Below are 17,305 nucleotides of genomic sequence, written 5' to 3'. Positions count from 1 at the left end.
GCGGAAATTCCATCTGGCCTTAGAAAGGCAATTGTAGATGTTATGCAGTGGCAGTGTGACTTGAGAAATCTTATTCTCCTGTTTGGTTGTTTCTTTCTCCTCCTCTCCTTAATCTCTTCTAACAGTTGGTGCCGGGAATCAGCTGGGTGAAATTCAATAAATGTGCTCTGTCATGAGATGCTGTCTGAGGAATAAATGTTTTCCTGGGAAAAATATTTTCATTTTCTTAAAACCCACTTCTCCAGAGAAGAGTATCTTGAGATTTTCTTTATTCTTTTTCTTAACTGAGGTCATTGTGACTGCAGTAAATCGTCCTTCAGCAAATGCTTTAAGAGATAATGGGTAACCTCTATATTTATAGTGACTTTCTCTTTCTCTCTCTCCCCTCATCCTTAGCATTTCCATGGTTTGGAATGGATATCGGTGGAACGTTGGTTAAACTGGTCTACTTTGAACCTAAGGACATTACTGCAGAAGAGGAGCGGGAAGAGGTGGAAAATCTGAAAAGCACTAGGAAATACTTGACCTCCAATACAGCATATGGTAAAAATGGCATTCCTGATGTCCATCTTGAACTGAAAAATTTGACTATGTGTGGATGAAAAGGAAATCTGCACTACATCCGCTTTCCCAGCTCTGCCATGCACGGGTTCATACAGATGGGTAGTGAAAAGAATTTCTCCAGTTTGCACACTACACTGCGCCACAGGAGGTGGAGCTTACAAGTTTGAGGAAGACTTTAGAACGGTATGTGAATGGTTCATAGGGGTTCAGTGGGAAGTACTTTGGGGAAAAAATCATAGGAGTCCTGTAAGAATTTGCAGAGAAAACGTGTTTTGTAAGTCCATCCTAACTGATTTAAGACTAGCAGAATTAATTCACATTTGTTAATTAGTGGAATTGCTGAGATTGTGGAGGGGACAGGAAGAGGGTATTCTACTAAGTATTAACTGTGCAAGATATCTTCAGTAAATGAGGGGGGGTTTTTTAGAGTATAGCTGTGATGATCAGATGCTTCATAATCAACTGAGAATGTGTTATGAGAACCTAGAAGCTGAGAGTACGGGTGCTCTTTTCAAACTGGATATCTATCAGAAAACCAGAAATGAAGCCATGCAGGGTGGAGATGAGGTTGAGGTTCCCCTCCCCTTGTACTGATCTTCAAGCAGACACAAGTCAAGAACCTGGAAGGCCAAGCATGGTCCAAGGTTTACTTAACAGTAAACCTCACGGAAAACAGAAAACATGAAACCAAACATTAAACAGAAACTTGACCAAATGTGAAACCGAACTTAAACAGAACAGTAGCAGCTAGCTTTTGATTTCAGTTCTGGGAGTATATTATGAAGAAAAGCGGTTCATGAGATGATGGGGTCCCAGAGCTCCTAGGAGTTAAAAACAGCCTCTGTAGGCACTGCAGAAGGTGATGTAAATCTGATGTATTGGGATGCTGCTGTCTGGATAAACTTCAGCAGTAGTCCTAGCTCCCAGATGGCTTCACTGAGTGCACTGCAGAAACTGATTGTGGTGACAGAGGCATAGAGAGCCATTGTACAAACTGTATTAGAACTAGTTATTTGAAAGAGTTTCCTGTTGTGTATGTGTCTCAACTGGAGCATATGTCCATTTATTTTCTGTAAAAGAATGACTAATCTGCCTGCACCAGAGCAATCTCACTAAGATTAATGTGACTGATTTACTTGACAGATCTGATATTTATGTCCCGAACTTTTGGCCTGATCTTGAGGGTGAGGGATGGCTGCTGGGTATGACAGGTTACATCAGTTCCTTTTCTCTCTCTGCTTCAGTCTAGGGAGCTATCATACTGATTCATAAAATGCAATTGAGTGCAGTCCTTGGCTTCGTGTGCTTCATGTTTAACTCCAAGTATCTATTCATGCAGTGCAAGAGGTTTTTTCTTTGTGAATGCCCCTCACCTAACAAATGACCAGGATCCTAAGGGGGAGAGAGAATGCTGAAGATCAACATGAATCCCAGCTGTTCTAGTGTTGTATAATCATCATCAGTAAATTGTTGACATGGAAGCAGTTAGTCTAATGAAGTACTAGCAAGTTTCTGAATTGCTGTAGTGGTCCACTGCTAGTCACACATTTCTTGTCCTTTAGGCTGATTACAAGTCCCTCATGTTAGGGTCTGTTGGTGGTGAGTCCTCCAGAGTTTTAGTTTGTCTCACGATGTGTAAGGATGTTGGCACCACATTAAGGAGGTTAATTCTAGTGCTAGTCAGTGTGGTATCAGTTCAGGTTTCCAAGCATCCTTCCATGTGTCTGGGGAATGATTCAGGTCATGTTCTGTAGTAACAATGGGAGGTCACTTTGAGACTTTCTGAAGAGGCTGAGTATCCCTTTGGAATGATCAATCTTCCCAAATTCCATTCTCCTATATATTGTACTAGGAGCTAGAGTTGCTTACTTGACAAAGAAGTTCATGACCCTTGCTCAACCAGCAGTAGAATTGAACTGGAAGTTACCTGGTGGCTATCACAGCTTGGCATTTCTCTCCATAGCTTTGGCTTTATCCGGTATAAACATGCAGCTTACAGTGACGGACAAGTCTGTAATCTCTGTTGCAATATAATTAACGTAGCCCTGGAAGCCATAATTGAAGCTGGGGCTGTTTTGCTAGCTGTTGTACAAAGGTGCGAGGTCATGTAGCAAATTCCTGGCGGACTTAAGCCTGAATCCCACATCACTGCAGTGTTGGTTAACATTCTGTGTGCTGCAACACTTTAGAGGTAGTTTAAGAAAAACACCATAAAAGCTGGCTGCGATGTTTTGTAGCAGTCCATGAAGTGCACTCACAACTGAGTGAGTGCTCTGGACATCTCTTCTTACAGCTACCCAGCTCCACACCTTCCTTTATAGGAAGTATTTGTTGGCTCACCGTATTACCCATAGAGTATTACAGAAGCACAATACTATCCATTACATGAAGGATTGCTTGCTTAATCTGTCTCAAAGATGAATCATTCATAGATGCATATGTTGATACGCATCTAATTCTGATAATCTTTACCCAGTTACATACTGTTACCTTACATATTCTGTAAAAGTTTAAGTAATGTCAATTCTGTAAAAATAAGGAATATATGTGCTTATATACCTGTAATAAAAATCTCTTTATACTTTGTGACTCCTCTGTCACATTACTTGTGCAAAAGTATGCTGTTAATGTAATGAGGAATAGATTAATAAGCTGTCACTCAGTGTTTTAAAGCAGCTCAATGTAAAGGATACGTGGGGGATGAGGGAAGAATGGACTAATCAGACTTTTGCCTAAACCTGCTCTGTTGCAAAATTCCTCTCTGTTGCAGTGGGATCTTTGTATTCCTTTACTGAACACCTATAGAAATTTTACTGTCCTGTGTTGTAGGATGAGTAAGCTGTGTAACTCTAGGTTAGTATAAGTCGCTCAAAAATCTTGTTGCACCTCACTTGCTTGGAGGAGGCTGAGTGCTGTTGCTCAGGCCATAGATGCTGGCTTGTAGTGTGTAGACTGGGCTGGAGTTGAAAGCTGCATCTGGAGAATGGGTGAAATAAGTGTGATTAACCTGTTACCATCACTGGACTCCCCACCGATGGCTGGAAAACTCTTCAGTAGGAGTGGGGAGAGGCAATGTGCATCCGTTACCTGCCAAGAGAGGAAAGAGATTCTTGCCCCTAGCTGGGCAAGAGGGCAGATTCTCTGCAGAAGATCCCAGACTAGTGCATTTTTTTTATACTTCAGCAAATGTTGATCTTACCCTTTATTTGCATTAGACTTTGTCTTGTTTGAATACGGGTGGCTATTTCCCTGCCTCAGGGTGTGGAATCAGCTGGGGAATTACCTCATTTGAGCTCAAAAAGAAGCAGGTTTAGCAGTTGAGTAAAGACAATAAAAATCTAAAGGAAGAAAAGTACATCTTTATGAAAGTGGAGGGTCCATAATGGGAGGGAGATGGAAGGAAAAGCTAGGCTGTAAGCTATTATAAGAAATAAAAACTGGTACAATGCCCAGAAGGCATATAAAAGCCCCAGTGGTATACTAAATGAGGCTGTTGTAATTGCTAGTTGAAAACTTGCAAGATGTTAGTTCCTAACAATTTCTTACAGGGAAAAGAAAATATCTCATGTGTCTGATTGAAAGTCCAAGAGACAGATGAACTCGTTACTGCATGTGGGTTTGGACATTTCTGTGCTCATCAGAACTTGGTACCTGACAATTCAAACTGAGTGAAATCTTGGGCTGGAATTTCATTGAAAAAGATGTCTGTACACCAGTGTTGATCTGCTAGGGTGCATAGATGTGTTCACTGCTTCCTTGCTGTGTTGCACCTGCTCGTAAGCATGATTGAAGTCCCAAGCCCCTCCTTTTAATGGTGCTGAAGCATTCGGTGAGAGGTCCAAAGTGTTTTGTTCTTTCTCTTCCCTCAGTATTTAAAAAGCAGTCTAAAATAAAGAGGAATTTCTGCAGTGCAGAAAAAATAGGTCTTATAAGAAATGTACATACAGTTTCCCTGTAACCATCATAAATTTTCCCTCCAGGGTCTTGCATGCTGCTTTGTTCTTCAGCTCTTCCTTGCATAGCACAATGTTCTGACACAAATCTTTTCTGGATAGGCATATAGTTACAGGAATACAGAGTAGGATAAGTTGACAATTGTGCTCTGTGCCCTCACATTAGGGCTTGTAAAGGGCCGGAAGCTATCTGCAAATGCATCTTGTAAAAAGTTGTAAGAAAAAAAACCCTGTAATGTTAAAACATGCTTCTACACACAGCTCCTGGGTTTGCTCTGCATTTTTGCACCTTAAATTTTGTTCCCTCAAGAAGCAGCATTTTCAACAACTGAAAGATGAGGACTAGTAGAGTGTGGTAGGTCAGGTCATGGCACCAGAAAACCCCCTGACCATTTGCCTAATCACACACCAGTTATCCTCTTTACAGGCACATCTATTTTGTGGTGCAGTTTTGCTGTGTGAGCAAAGACACAAAGAAAAGGTGGTTATATATACAGGGAAAAGTCTTGGGAGTTGTGACCCTTGTTTTATCATTACTTCTTGTGCAAGACCGGGTTACTGCATTTCTTGCAGTTATGCCCTCATTTGTGTTCAGAAATAAGAGCAGTCATAGCTCACTGGGCTGTTGGGAGTCTCAGAGGTCTAGTGGCTGCAGAGTTCATGGTTCTGAATGAAGGTGGGTTGACATGGAATACTGATGCCAGTCTTGCTCCTCCCAAAAATGGAAACCAGATTGCTGCACCAATGCAGGGAAATAGTTTTTCTGTCTATGGATATCATACATGAAAGAAAGCAATCACAGGGCTTTTCTGCTTACAACATATCAGCTGTTAAATACAGCACAGAGCTATAAAAAGCAGAACAGATTCTATGTATTTTTTACGTGGACGGCTGGACCTAATAAAACTGCTATGCTTAGTGCTTGAAAAAGAACCTTTGATTAGGGTTTTTTGTTCTGGCCTTACAGGATTGGTGGGCTTAGTGGAGACTTTGTAGAAACCAGGATTTTGTCTGTGTTTTTGCACTTACACCAGAAGTGTTTTCCTCTCAGATGTATATTGCTGGCTCGTGTATTGCAGGGTCTCTCGCTGATGCTTACCTATTTGTAAAGGTATAACATGGATGAGACAAAAGCAGCTCGTGGCTGTGTTTGGCTGATGAGAGAATAGAGATTTTGACAGTAGGGGATGTAAATCTACTAATGACTTGTCTTTGTGTAGCAGGATTCTGGTTCATAGCATGTTTATGTGTGCTGTATTTGTATCCTAATCATGTTTGGTCATGCTGCATGTAGCTTACACAGTAAGATGAGGAAATTGAATATACAGCACATAACCTAGAGAGAGATCATGATTAGTATAGAATCTTCCCTTATTTTTACTAGCTTTGTGCAATGTTAGTTGTGTTTTAATAAAACAAATCCTCTGACAAGTGATGGCTCATTGGGCTCACAATGTTACCTGTGAAAGATAGTGCATGAAGCATTTATTTTGTTAATGCCTTGTGTTGTGTATCTCTTGATTGGAGCTTTTCCTGTCAGTCTTAATAGCGAGAAATTGCTGAAATACATGATATTTTCAAAGCAGCCTGTAGATTTTTGTAATGTTTCTTTAAAAACCTTTTCTTCCGATTTGTGTTTATTTTTTTATTTGTTGGCTAAGTGGTTTAAGTCCTTTATGCTACACTTCTGTGCTTGTAATTTGTGTAGCCATGTGGTAATACATGAAAATTATTTCATAATAAATGAAAATTATTTCAAGAAAAAATACAAATGGATTTTAAAAGTTGCAGGAGGAAATACTTGAAAAGACAGTATCTCCACCTTCGTCTGTTGTCCTGGGAATAACTGGATCTATATTGAGGTCTTTGAGACTGCTAGTTTGGGTTTTTTTTGGTTTTACTTCTTTTCTGTGGTTCTAGAGTTTGAAGATTAACAAGTGTAACAAAAAGACAGATGCAAATAATAGAATGGCTTTCAGTTGAGGCAAGTCAGAGCTATGTTCAAGTAGAGAAAAAACTTAGGGGGAGAGATTTAAATAGCGCAAACGAATGTAACCTATTGGCTGTGCCCGTTCCACAGAAATACCTTGCTTCTTTATAGTGACTTAATATAGCTTCCAGAATTAAAAATAGGAGGTAGTTAGCCTTGTGAATCTCCTCCGTTAGCTGTTATAAAAAACATCCTGAAATGTGCAAATGTTTGAGAACAGCTTTCTACTTACCACTTCCTTTTGTTCTTAATAGCCTGTAGGTTTTTCTGCTAGAAAGTGGAGTTGGGTAGGACCTGATTTTGGGGATGCAAATGACTGCAGGGTTTGGATGGACAGCTACTATTTTACTTTTTTTCTCCCTCCCTCTCCTCTCCCTAACACAAGTCAAACCTCAATGTCATCTGGAAAGGAGACTTTCTAAACAGATTGTCACTGTATCCTACTTCAAGAAAGGGATGCGATTTCTAATTCTAGTAAACAGAATGCTATGGCAAGTAGGCACGTCTGCTTAAATACAATCACAGATGACCTGTGAGATCTCAAAGGCCATGTCCTTTGAAGCTTTTATAATTGTTTTTCTGCCTTCTGTCACAGTTATATTTCTGTTAACATTTGGCTGGGGGCATGGGCCTGACGGTATTTTTGGTTGGTTGTGGGTTTTTTTATACTGTTTTTCACCGAACATGGGGAATCCTCTTTTTTTTTTTTTCCCCCTAATGAGGCATCTCATAATGCTCATCATAATTAATAAAAATAGCTCTCTTAGGTTACTGGTGATGCATACTTGGAAAGTATCAGATCATATAAGCATAACCCACTGCATATTTAATGCATATTAACATAAACATGCACTTTGTAAGGCTTTATCTTCTTTAACTGGAGTTTCTTGCTCTTAAAGTTTCTATTAAAAATTTCCTTGAATTGCTGGGAAATGTAGTTGGATGATAAGTTACAGCACTTTGCATCCTGTCCGAAAGCTGCAGAACACAGCTCCCCTTGGCATGGGATAAGGGGAAAGAAATTTATTGCTTCAGGATACTGGGGGGGGGAGAGGATGCCAGGGAATGTTTCCTGCTAGCAGAGCAGGGAATGTCTCAAAGACAAAGGAACCAGGCGATGTTACTGTGCAGCATGTCACTGTTTTGGGAAGTGCCCACTGTTGGGCGGGTAGCAAACTTTTTAATTTGGACTTCATGCTTACACAGGTCTTCGTACTGTTTAAATAGCATAATGTGTTACTATTAAAGTGATCAAAGTGCTTCAGCAGAGCCTTTTGTCCTTCTTAGTGTTGTATCATACTAGGAAGTGTTTGTTAATTTCTTGTTGCTGTTTTCCAGATTGCTGATCTACAGCTTCATAAACTGGATGAATTGGACTGTTTGATCCAGGGCCTCCTGTATGTTGATTCTGTTGGTTTCAATGGCCAACCAGAGTGCTAGTATTTTGAAAATCCTACAGATCCTGAACAGTGCCAGAAAAAACCTTACTGCCTTGATAATCCATATCCTATGCTGCTGGTTAACATAGTTCAGGGGTCAGCATCCTAGTTGTTTATTCCTTTGGGGGGGGGGGGGGGTCTATATCAGGGAAATCATTGGTCCATTCAACTTTAGAGCTGTCTTAGTCTCTTCTTAGTGTTCTTACCTACATTCTGTCTCTTGCTGTGAACTGCCCAAATAAAGCTGTCCTGGTAAAGGAATCTTCTTTCCCCTGCTTTGATCCCCCAGACCAGCCAGAGCAGTGAAAGAAAAATTTTGGGGTTAAACAATAACCTCTTGCTTAGTAGTTAGGATGAATCCAGGATATAGGAAACCTTTGTGGAATTGCCTGGTACTACTGGATTTTGGCGGAGGGATCTCACTGGATCTCTTGTTTCATTACTGATTGCACTAGTCTTTGGACCATGCTGGTAAATTAAGAAATGCCAGCATATAAAGACTAGAACTTGCTTGTCTGTATTCTTGCTGTGTCCTTAGCGTGATTTTAGCCTGCCTTAGCTAGTGCTCTCTGAAATGATTTGTGAGGTACAGCCGAGTTGAAATTGTCTCTGGGCTACGTTCAGTAATAAATTTAGATGTGACTGCTCTGTTTAGGAATCCAGGATTTCAGTAGTGTGGGTGCAGAATTTTGTTCTCAAGGCCAAAAACCAGCCTTAGGCATGTTTAAGTTCACATTATAGAGGTGGCAACCATGCTTACTGACAGGAAACCGCTTGGTTAGAAATGTGTCCAGACTAGTAGTAAAAATACCTATAAATCTAACCCACTTTTTTTCATACATGCAAACCAAATTGATACACTTCATTTTTAGTAATCTTGTAATCTTAAAAACAAACCACCAACACAGAAACCTCAATAAAAAATAAAAATCCCATTCCAAAACAACCACCAAAGAATCTTTTTGGGTTTGCTGTAGTCCCTTCCAAACTGCATTCTGTTCTTCAGTGCATGGTACATATAATAAAGCTTTCCCTATATAGTGCACATGACTGCCTATGTGTCTTCTGTTGGCTTATCTAGGGCATATCTTTGCCACTGTGGTAGCCATGAGCTGTTTTTCTGTTTACAATACAGATGAACACAAGTTGAATGGAAGAGGCATTGGTTTTCTTGCAATTCTGATTGTTCTTCAAGCACAGTAGTTTAGGTATCTGTAGATGTGCTTTCCACCTTAATACTACAAAAGGAAAAACATGACTGCAGTAGGTTGCTGACTTACTATAGATGATGAAATAAGTACTCTTTTGTGGCTGGTGTACAGAGCTTGCAGTTCAAATACTAAATATATTACAGTGCTGCAGGCTGTTCAGACTAAGTGGTGTTCCTGTCTGACCACCCCTACTTTCTTGCGAAGTGCACTCGTGTCTCATCGATGCTGTCGTTTAAAGTGGCTACAGTTGTTGTGACTGTGATTAGTGCAAATAAAGTAGCTTTCTCAAGGGTTAAGAAAGAATGAGGAAGGATGTAGAGCCTAGTAAGTTGAAGTTCATGTCTGTTAAGACTAGAGTCCAAAGTAGAATTTTTATGAATGAGTTACCAATCTGCTAAATTTATGTAGTCAGTAAATATTGTACTTGAGCCTATGCAAGATACTAAAGTGACTGATTTCTTCTTGAAGAAGAGCTCTTCAGAGGACTGAGATGTTAACAGCTGCTACTAGCCTTACTCTGAACAGGAACCAGCCAGACTGCTTCCTGCCACTGGCTAGGGGGGCAAGATCTGTCTTGGCTGCCTACCCCAGTGTAGATATTTAGCTTTGATCTCTGTTTATTCTTTCATCCCTGTCTTAAGTGATCTGCTGGCCAATTATTCTCGCACAAGGGCAGCTTGCTAGAGTGCTACAAGTAGCAAGCTGGCATCTGCAGTGTTGGATTGGACTTTATTCTCAGCTAACCCTTTATTTAGTATCATTTCTCTGATTTAAATATTAAGGATTTAAGAGCAGTTCAGTCAAAACCATGCTGGATGACATCTGTGTTAAATAGAAAGTTAATTCAGGGTGTCTGTCTTCACTGCTCTGAAGGAGGAGTTATAAGTTACAGTTGGTAGCTATGTAGACCATATTGCAAACAGGAGTCTGAAGAGCTGTGGTAAAAGTTGGTTCAAGATGCTGGTCTGAAGGAACTGTGCTTTTTTAGTCTTGGAGGAGGAACGTTCCTGGGCCTGTGCTGTTTGCTGACTGGCTGTGAGACATTGGAAGAAGCACTACAAATGGCTGCAAAAGGAGACAGCACCAATGTGGGTAAGCTGGTGAAGGATATTTACGGAGGAGATTGTGAGCGGTTTGGCCTTCAAGGGTCTGCTGTAGCCTCAAGGTATGTCTTAATTGAGCTGGTTTTAGGAGTTCCTTGGGAAACTTACTGTGCATGCTGAGCTGAGTGTGTAATCCCTGAACTATGTACTGGGTCCCTGTGGAAATGTGACTCTGAATGTATCATGTTGTTTGCCCTTAGAGCTCTCACCCACTTCCTTTTTTTTTTTTTTCTTGACAGGTGTAAGCAGTGCTTGGTGTAGTTTCCTTCAGTTTAAATTACAGTTGTTTTAGACGTGTCTTTGCCCATTGTTGTGCCTTTCCAATGAGATCCCTTTTCACATTTCAGGTCTGTCTCCAATAATGGATGTCAAATCCAAGCAAAGCTTACTAAGTGATAAAATTTCTAAGGGCTTTTAGCACTCCTGAATAACTCCTATTGAAAGGAATAATCTTCCTTATACAACTTTGGTCATATGATGAGTAAAGAAAAGAGAGATTCCATCAGTAAAGAGGACTTGGCTAGAGCTACTTTGGTCACCATCACCAACAACATAGGTTCTATTGTTCGCATGTGCGCATTGAATGAGGTAAGATAGCATATTTACTATGAGCTTAAAACCTTGACAAACAAGATAGATTATCAGAACACGAAAATGCAAATTGGTGATATAGCAGGTGTGTAGCTGGCCTTGGGAAATACGCGTATGTTTAACGTGGTGCCCTAACTTTGTGTTATGTGTATGCTTTGATGCAAAGAGTAAACTACTTTGAGCTTCAAAGTTAGGGAGAAAAGGAGAAAGATTGAATGTAAAGATCTCCTTGAACCATTGATGCCTAGAGCTGTTCAGTTGCTCTCAAGCTGTATGTAATATGTAGTGTATTAACACCTTTGTAATTGAAATTAATACTCCCAATTACCTTGTAGTTATTAACGGTCTTATCCATGACAGATACTTACTTTTTTTTAATAGTATTTTGTTTGGATGCTTTCAATAGCATGATGGGTTTAAATTGCATATTGTTTTAAATGTTTAGATATAAGATCCATTGTATTGGGTCAGAAAGAACAAAAATTAGATTATTATCCTGCCTCAAACTCCTATCAAATGCTATTACGTTATTTTCTTTAGAACGATAGGTAGAGATGGTTTGTTCCGTTCATACACCTTTCCAGCTTCTAGCAGTTTAAAGAACACCCCTCCCAAAAAACCCAAAACCCAGAAAAATAACACCCGCAGAAAAAATTCAAACCAAACAAAACTCAAAAAAACCCACCAAACCCAAAACCCACAACTAACCAAACACAAAACCCCCACCAAACCAAACAAAAAAAGCCGCAAGTACTTTAGTCACTTGTTTTCAGCTGCAAATTGCATCCTTTACTACTATGTGGTAATTAATAGAATCACAGAATCATAGAATAGTTAGGGTTGGAAAGGATCTTAAGATCATCAAGTTCCAACCCCCCTGCCATGGTCAGGGACACCTCGCTCTAAACCATCTCACCCAAGGCCTCGTCCAGCCTGGCCTTGAACACTGCCAGGGATGGAGCATTCACAACCTCCTTGGGCAACCTATTCCAGTGCCTCACCACCCTAACAGGAAAGAATTTCTTCCTTATATCCAATCTAAACTTCCCCTGTTTAAGTTTTAACCCATTACCCCTTGTCCTGTCACTATAGTCCCTAATGAAGAGTCCCTCCCCAGCATCCCTATAGGCCCCCTTCAGATACTGGAAGGATGCTATGAGGTTTCCACGCAGCCTTCTCTGCTGCAGTCTGAACAGCCCCAACTTTCTCAGCCTGTCTTCATACAGGAGGTGCTCCAGTCCCGTGATCATTCTCGTGGCCTCCTCTGGACTTGTTCCAACAGATCCATGTTATTTTTGTGTTGAGGACACCAGAACTGCACACAGTACTCCCAAGTGAGGTCTCCCAAGAGCAGAGTAGAGGGGCAGGATCACCTCCTTCGACCTGCTGGTCACACTCCTTTTGATGCAGCCCAGGATACGGTTGCTTTCTGGGCTGCAAATGCACACTGAAGCCGGCTCATGTTCATTTTCTCATCGACCAGCACCCCCAAGTCCTTCTCCTTGGGCTGCTCTGAATCTCTTCTCTGCCCAGCCTGTAGCTGTGCCTGGGATTGCTCCGACTCAGGTGTAGGACCTTGCACTTGGCATGGTTAAACTTCATCAGGTTGGCATCAGGCCACCTCACAAGCGTGTCAAGGTCCCTCTGGATGGCATTCCTTCCCTCCAGCGTATCAACCGAACCACACAGCTTGGTGTCATCGGCAAACTTGCTGAAGGCGCACTCAATCCCACTGTCCATGTCAGCGATGAAGATGTTAAACAAGACCGGTCCCAACACCGATCCCTGAGGGACACCACTCGTTACTGGTCTCCAGCCGGACATTGAGCCATTGACCACAACTCTTTGTGTGCGGCCATCCAGCCAGTTCTTTATCCACCGAGTGGTCCATCCATCAAATTGATGTCTCTCCAATTTAGAGACAAGAATGTCGTGTGGGACAGTGTCGAACGCTTTACACAAGTCCAGGTAGATGACATCAGCTGCTTTACCGCTGTCCGTCAGTTCTGTAGCCCCATCATAGAAGGCCACCAAATTGGTCAGGAAGGATTTCCCCTTAGTGAAGCCATGCTGGCTGTCACCAAGCACCTTGTTGTTTTTCATGTGCCTTGGCATGCCTTGCAGGAGAATCTGCTCCAAGATTTTGCCAGGCACAGAGGTGAGACTGGCTGGTCTGTAATTCCCTGGGTCATCCATTTTCCCCTTCTTGAAAATGGGAGTTACATTTCCCTTTTTCCAGTCTTCGGGAACTTCACCTGGCTGCCATGATCTACCAAATATGATGGCCAGTGGCTTAGCAACTTCATTTGCCAGCTCCTTCAGGACCTGCGGATGGATTTCATCAGGACCCATGGACTTGTGCACATTCAGGTTGTTAAGATGGTCTCGAGCCAGATCCTGTCCTGCAGTGGGCCCAGGGTCTTCATTTTCGCAGTCCCTGTGTCTGCCTTCCAAGACTTGGGTGGTGCGGTCAGAGCCTTTGCTAGAGAAGAACAAGGCAAAGATGTCATTCAGAACCTCAGCCTTCTCCAAGTCCAGGGTAACCAGTTCTCCCAAGAGCTTCCTGAGGGGGCCTACATTCTCCCTAGTCTATTTGCTACGTACCTGTAGAATCCCTTCCTGTTATCCTTAATATCCCTAGCCAAGTTTAATTCTAACTGGGCCTTAGCTTTCCTAACCTGGTCCCTAGCTTCCCGGACAACATCCCTGTAGTCTTCCCAGGACGCCTGTCCTTGCTTCCACTTTTTCATTTGAATTTTTCTTTTTTCGTTTGATTTTTTTGCTTTTTTCCTTTGAATTTTCCTCAGCAGCTCCTTATCCACCCAAGGAGGTCTCCTGGCCCTCCTGCTGCACTTTCTTCTAGTTGGGATGCAACACTCCTGAGCTTGGAGCAGGTGATCCTTGAATATCAACCAAGAGTCTTGGGCCCCCCTGCCTTCTAGGGCTATATCCCATGGAACCTTACTGAGCAGGTTCCTGAAGAGGCCAAAGTCTGCTCTCTTGAAGTAAAGGGCAGTGAGCTTGCTGCATGGTCTCCTCACTGCCCTGAGCATCTCGAATTCGACCATCTCGTGATCGCTGCATCCAAGGCTGCCCTGGAGCGTCACATTTCCAATGAGCCCTTCCCTGTTGGTGAGCAGGAGGTCAAGCATGGCACCTCTCCTTGTCGGTTCCTCTATTCCTTGCAGAAGGAAGTTGTCTTCCACACAATCGAGGAACCTCCTGGATTGCTTGTGCCAGGCTGTACCCAACAGATTCATTCCCGGTCATTCCAACAGATGTCAGGGTGGTTGAAGTCACCTATGAGAACGAGGGCCCGTGAGTGTGAGGCTTTTCCTATCTGCCTATAGCGTGCTTCATCCGCAGGTTCTCCTTGATCAGGTGGTCTGTAACAGATCCCCTCAGTAATGTCTCCCATCGCTGTTTTCCCTTTAGCCCTGACCCACAAGCTCTCTATTAACTGCTCACCTGTACCCAGACAGTTCCATACTCTCCAGCCTATCCCTAACATAAAGGGCAACTCCCCCTCCACGCCTGCCAGGCCTGTCTTTTCTAAAGGGCCTGTAACCTTTCATTCCAACACTTCAGTCATAGGAGCCATCCCACCATGTTTCTGTGATGCCTGTTATATCATACCCCCGTAGATGAGCACACATCTCTAATTCCTCTTGTTTGCTCCCCATGCTACGGGCATTTGTATAGAGGCATCTGAGCCAAGCTCCAAATGAAGCCGGCTCATTGGCTGGAGCAGCTGGAATATCTCTACATTGCTCCGAGCATTTATTATAGGTGCTGGCAGCTGACTGGGTGTGTTGGGATGGAATGATGCCCCCCCTCCCCCAACACATCTAGTTTAAAGCCTCCTTGACCAGTCTGGTAAGCCTCCTACCAAAACTGCTCTTCCCCTTCTATCAGAGCAGCTCCACCAGCCTTCGCTAGACCTGGCCAACAAACTTGGGTCCCATGTTCAAGACACCCAAACCCCTGACTGTGACACCACCCTTTTAACCATTTATTAACCTGGCTAATCCTCCTAGCTTTTTTTAGGTCCTCCCCTGTCTCCTGGAGAATTGATGAAAAGACTATCTGAGCTCCAGAGCCCTTAACCACCTCTCCCAGGGCTCTGTAGTCCTTCTCTATGTTCCCCAGGCTACTAATATCTATATCCCTAGCACCCACATGTATCACCAGAAGTGGGTAATAGGCCGTGGGGCTTACCAGAGCAGGCAGCCTCTCTGCCACATCCCTGATCCGTGCCCCTGGTAGGCAACACACCTGCCTGGAGACCGGGTCAGGCCGACAGACGAGTGCTTCTGTCCCTTTCAAAGGAGAATCCCCTACTACTACGACCCGCCGCGTTTTCCTGGCAGCACCAGTAGAGATCTTCTTTACTAGTGCATCAGCCGGCTGTTTCTGGTGCATTTCCTCATGAGCCCCCTGCAGGACAGCAAAGAAGTTTTGCATGGGGGCAACAGGTTTAGGAGGAAGTCCTTTGCTTTTAATTGTCCTTTTCCTCCTTTTTTTGTTGTTTTTTTTTTTGTCACCAATTCCCAGCTTCGAGGGTTAACAACCTCCTTCTTTCCTCCCTGAGCTGCAGGGGAAGCCTGAGGACTCTGCACATTTTGGGCAGGGAGCAAGCATTCCTGCTTCCTCTCAGCTACCCTGACATCTTGTAGCCTATTAATAGCTTCCTGCAGCTCAGCCACCTTCTGTAGGAGGACCTGCAGCAGGGAGCACCGAGTGCAGCCCTACCCATTGTGTACCTTTCCCTGATGATCAGATCTGTGGCCTTCCAGCAAGCTGTAGAGAACTTAATGGCCTTTTCAAAACAAAGGAGGACAAGCTTGAGAAGAGCTGGACTGAGGGCCCTGCAGTTCAGAAGCCTCAGTTCTGAGTGGCAGAGCCAGAAGGGTGATGGGAGCTTCTGTTCAGTTGGAGGCTGAAGGCAGTTTAGTTTAATTTCTTTTATTTCTTAGGATGAGAATGTGTTCAATTCTTCTTGCTTGCTAAATCAACAGAATCTCTCCTGATGCTGCTGAGAACACAGTTGTGCTATTGCACTGGAGGCACCCTGCTTCAGAGCTGGGCTCTGATTTTCTAACTATGTCCTGTGTGAGTCCAGCAGCTGTGGGATCCCAACACCTTTGCTCCCCAGGAGTGCTCTGAGCTTTTGTCAGTGACTGGTGATGTGTTTGCCCACGGTCATTGGGGTTTTGTTTGCATTGACATTAGTACAGCTATAAAATAAAGAGCCCTTCATTAAATTCGTAGCGTGAAGGAACAAAGTGAAGGCTTGGCAAGGAGTGGCAGTGACTTTCCCCTCTTCTTTTGTGTCCATCATGGTGCTGCACTGACCAGTGGAGAGGTTGTAGGGGGCTGGTTCAAAACATCTTTTGAGCTGCAACTCTGAAGGCTGCAATGTGGCAGGGACCCTGCAGTGTGCTGCAGAGCAGCCACAGCACTGTTACAACCTGAGATTTCTTGTTTATTCATTTATTTAGTTCCTAGTGTCTGTGTTTGATCCAGAAGTCTCAGATACGTTGCCCCCGGTGAGTCAGCCCCTCTCGTGAGCTGAGCTGTTGGCTCCTGGGCAGGTCCGGTCGAGGACTTGAGGCTCCCTCGGTGGCTCTTGTCGCTCTGAGAGTGGGTTAAACCACGACACTGCCAATCTGCACTACTGCACTATCAGAACTAATTTCCTTCTTTCCTTCCTTCCTTTTTTCCTTCCTTCCTTCCTTCCTTCCCAGACAGCCAGCCTGCTCTATCGGAACTTCCTTCCTTCTTTCCTTCCTTCTCTTTCTTCTTCCTCCACTAACAGGGCTTCCTTCCTTCCTTCCTTCCTTCCTTTTTTCAATTCTTCCTTCCTTCCTTCCTTCTCTGACTGCCAGCTTCTGCTACCAGAACTAACTTCCTTCCTTCCTTCCTTCCTTTCTTCCTTCCTTCCTTTCTTCTTTTGTCTGCCAGCTTGTGCTAACGGAAATACCTACCTTCTTCCTTCCTTCTCTATCTGCCAGCTTGTGTTATAGGAAATAACGTCCTTCCTTCCTTCCTCTCTGCTTTCCTTCTTTCTCTGTCTGCTAGCCTGCACTATCGAAACTTCCTTCCTTCCTTTTTTCCTTCCTTCCTTCTTTCCTTCCTTCCTTCTCTGACTGCTAACCTGCTCCATCAGAACTAACTGCTTTCCTTCCTTCCTAACTACCTTCCTTCTATCCTTCCTTCCTTCCTTCCTCTCTGCTTTCCTTCTTTCTCTGTCTGCTAGCCTGCACTATCGAAACTTCCTTCCTTCCTTTTTTCCTTCCTTCCTTCTTTCCTTCCTTCCTTCTCTGACTGCTAACCTGCTCCATCAGAACTAACTGCTTTCCTTCCTTCCTAACTACCTTCCTTCTATCCTTCCTTCCTTCCTTCCTCTCTGCTTTCCTTCTTTCTCTGTCTGCTAGCCTGCACTATCGAAACT

The 17,305-nt window shown here is 43.3% G+C and overlaps 1 protein-coding gene across 1 annotated transcript; it reads left to right on the top strand.

Annotated features, from left to right (window-relative positions):
- The first annotated feature begins 401 nt into the window (after window positions 1-401).
- On the top strand, window positions 402-10,857 carry LOC133207282 (pantothenate kinase 1-like). Its single transcript, XM_061344046.1, is given in 6 exon segments — window positions 402-697; window positions 699-747; window positions 7,846-8,032; window positions 8,035-8,083; window positions 10,146-10,322; window positions 10,725-10,857. Coding segments are annotated over 6 exon segments (879 nt in total). The 5' UTR covers window positions 402-413.
- The last annotated feature ends 6,448 nt before the right edge of the window (window positions 10,858-17,305 follow it).

The sequence above is a fragment of the Neopsephotus bourkii genome, unplaced genomic scaffold, assembly GCF_033783945.1.
Source record: "Neopsephotus bourkii isolate Nb327-2 ecotype Australia unplaced genomic scaffold, CSIRO-AGI_Nbou_v1 NB_1854, whole genome shotgun sequence".
In the NCBI taxonomy this organism is placed as follows: Eukaryota; Metazoa; Chordata; class Aves; order Psittaciformes; family Psittacidae; genus Neopsephotus; species Neopsephotus bourkii.
Note: the sequence above shows the minus strand (reverse complement) of the source record. Positions and strands in the feature narration are given on the sequence as shown.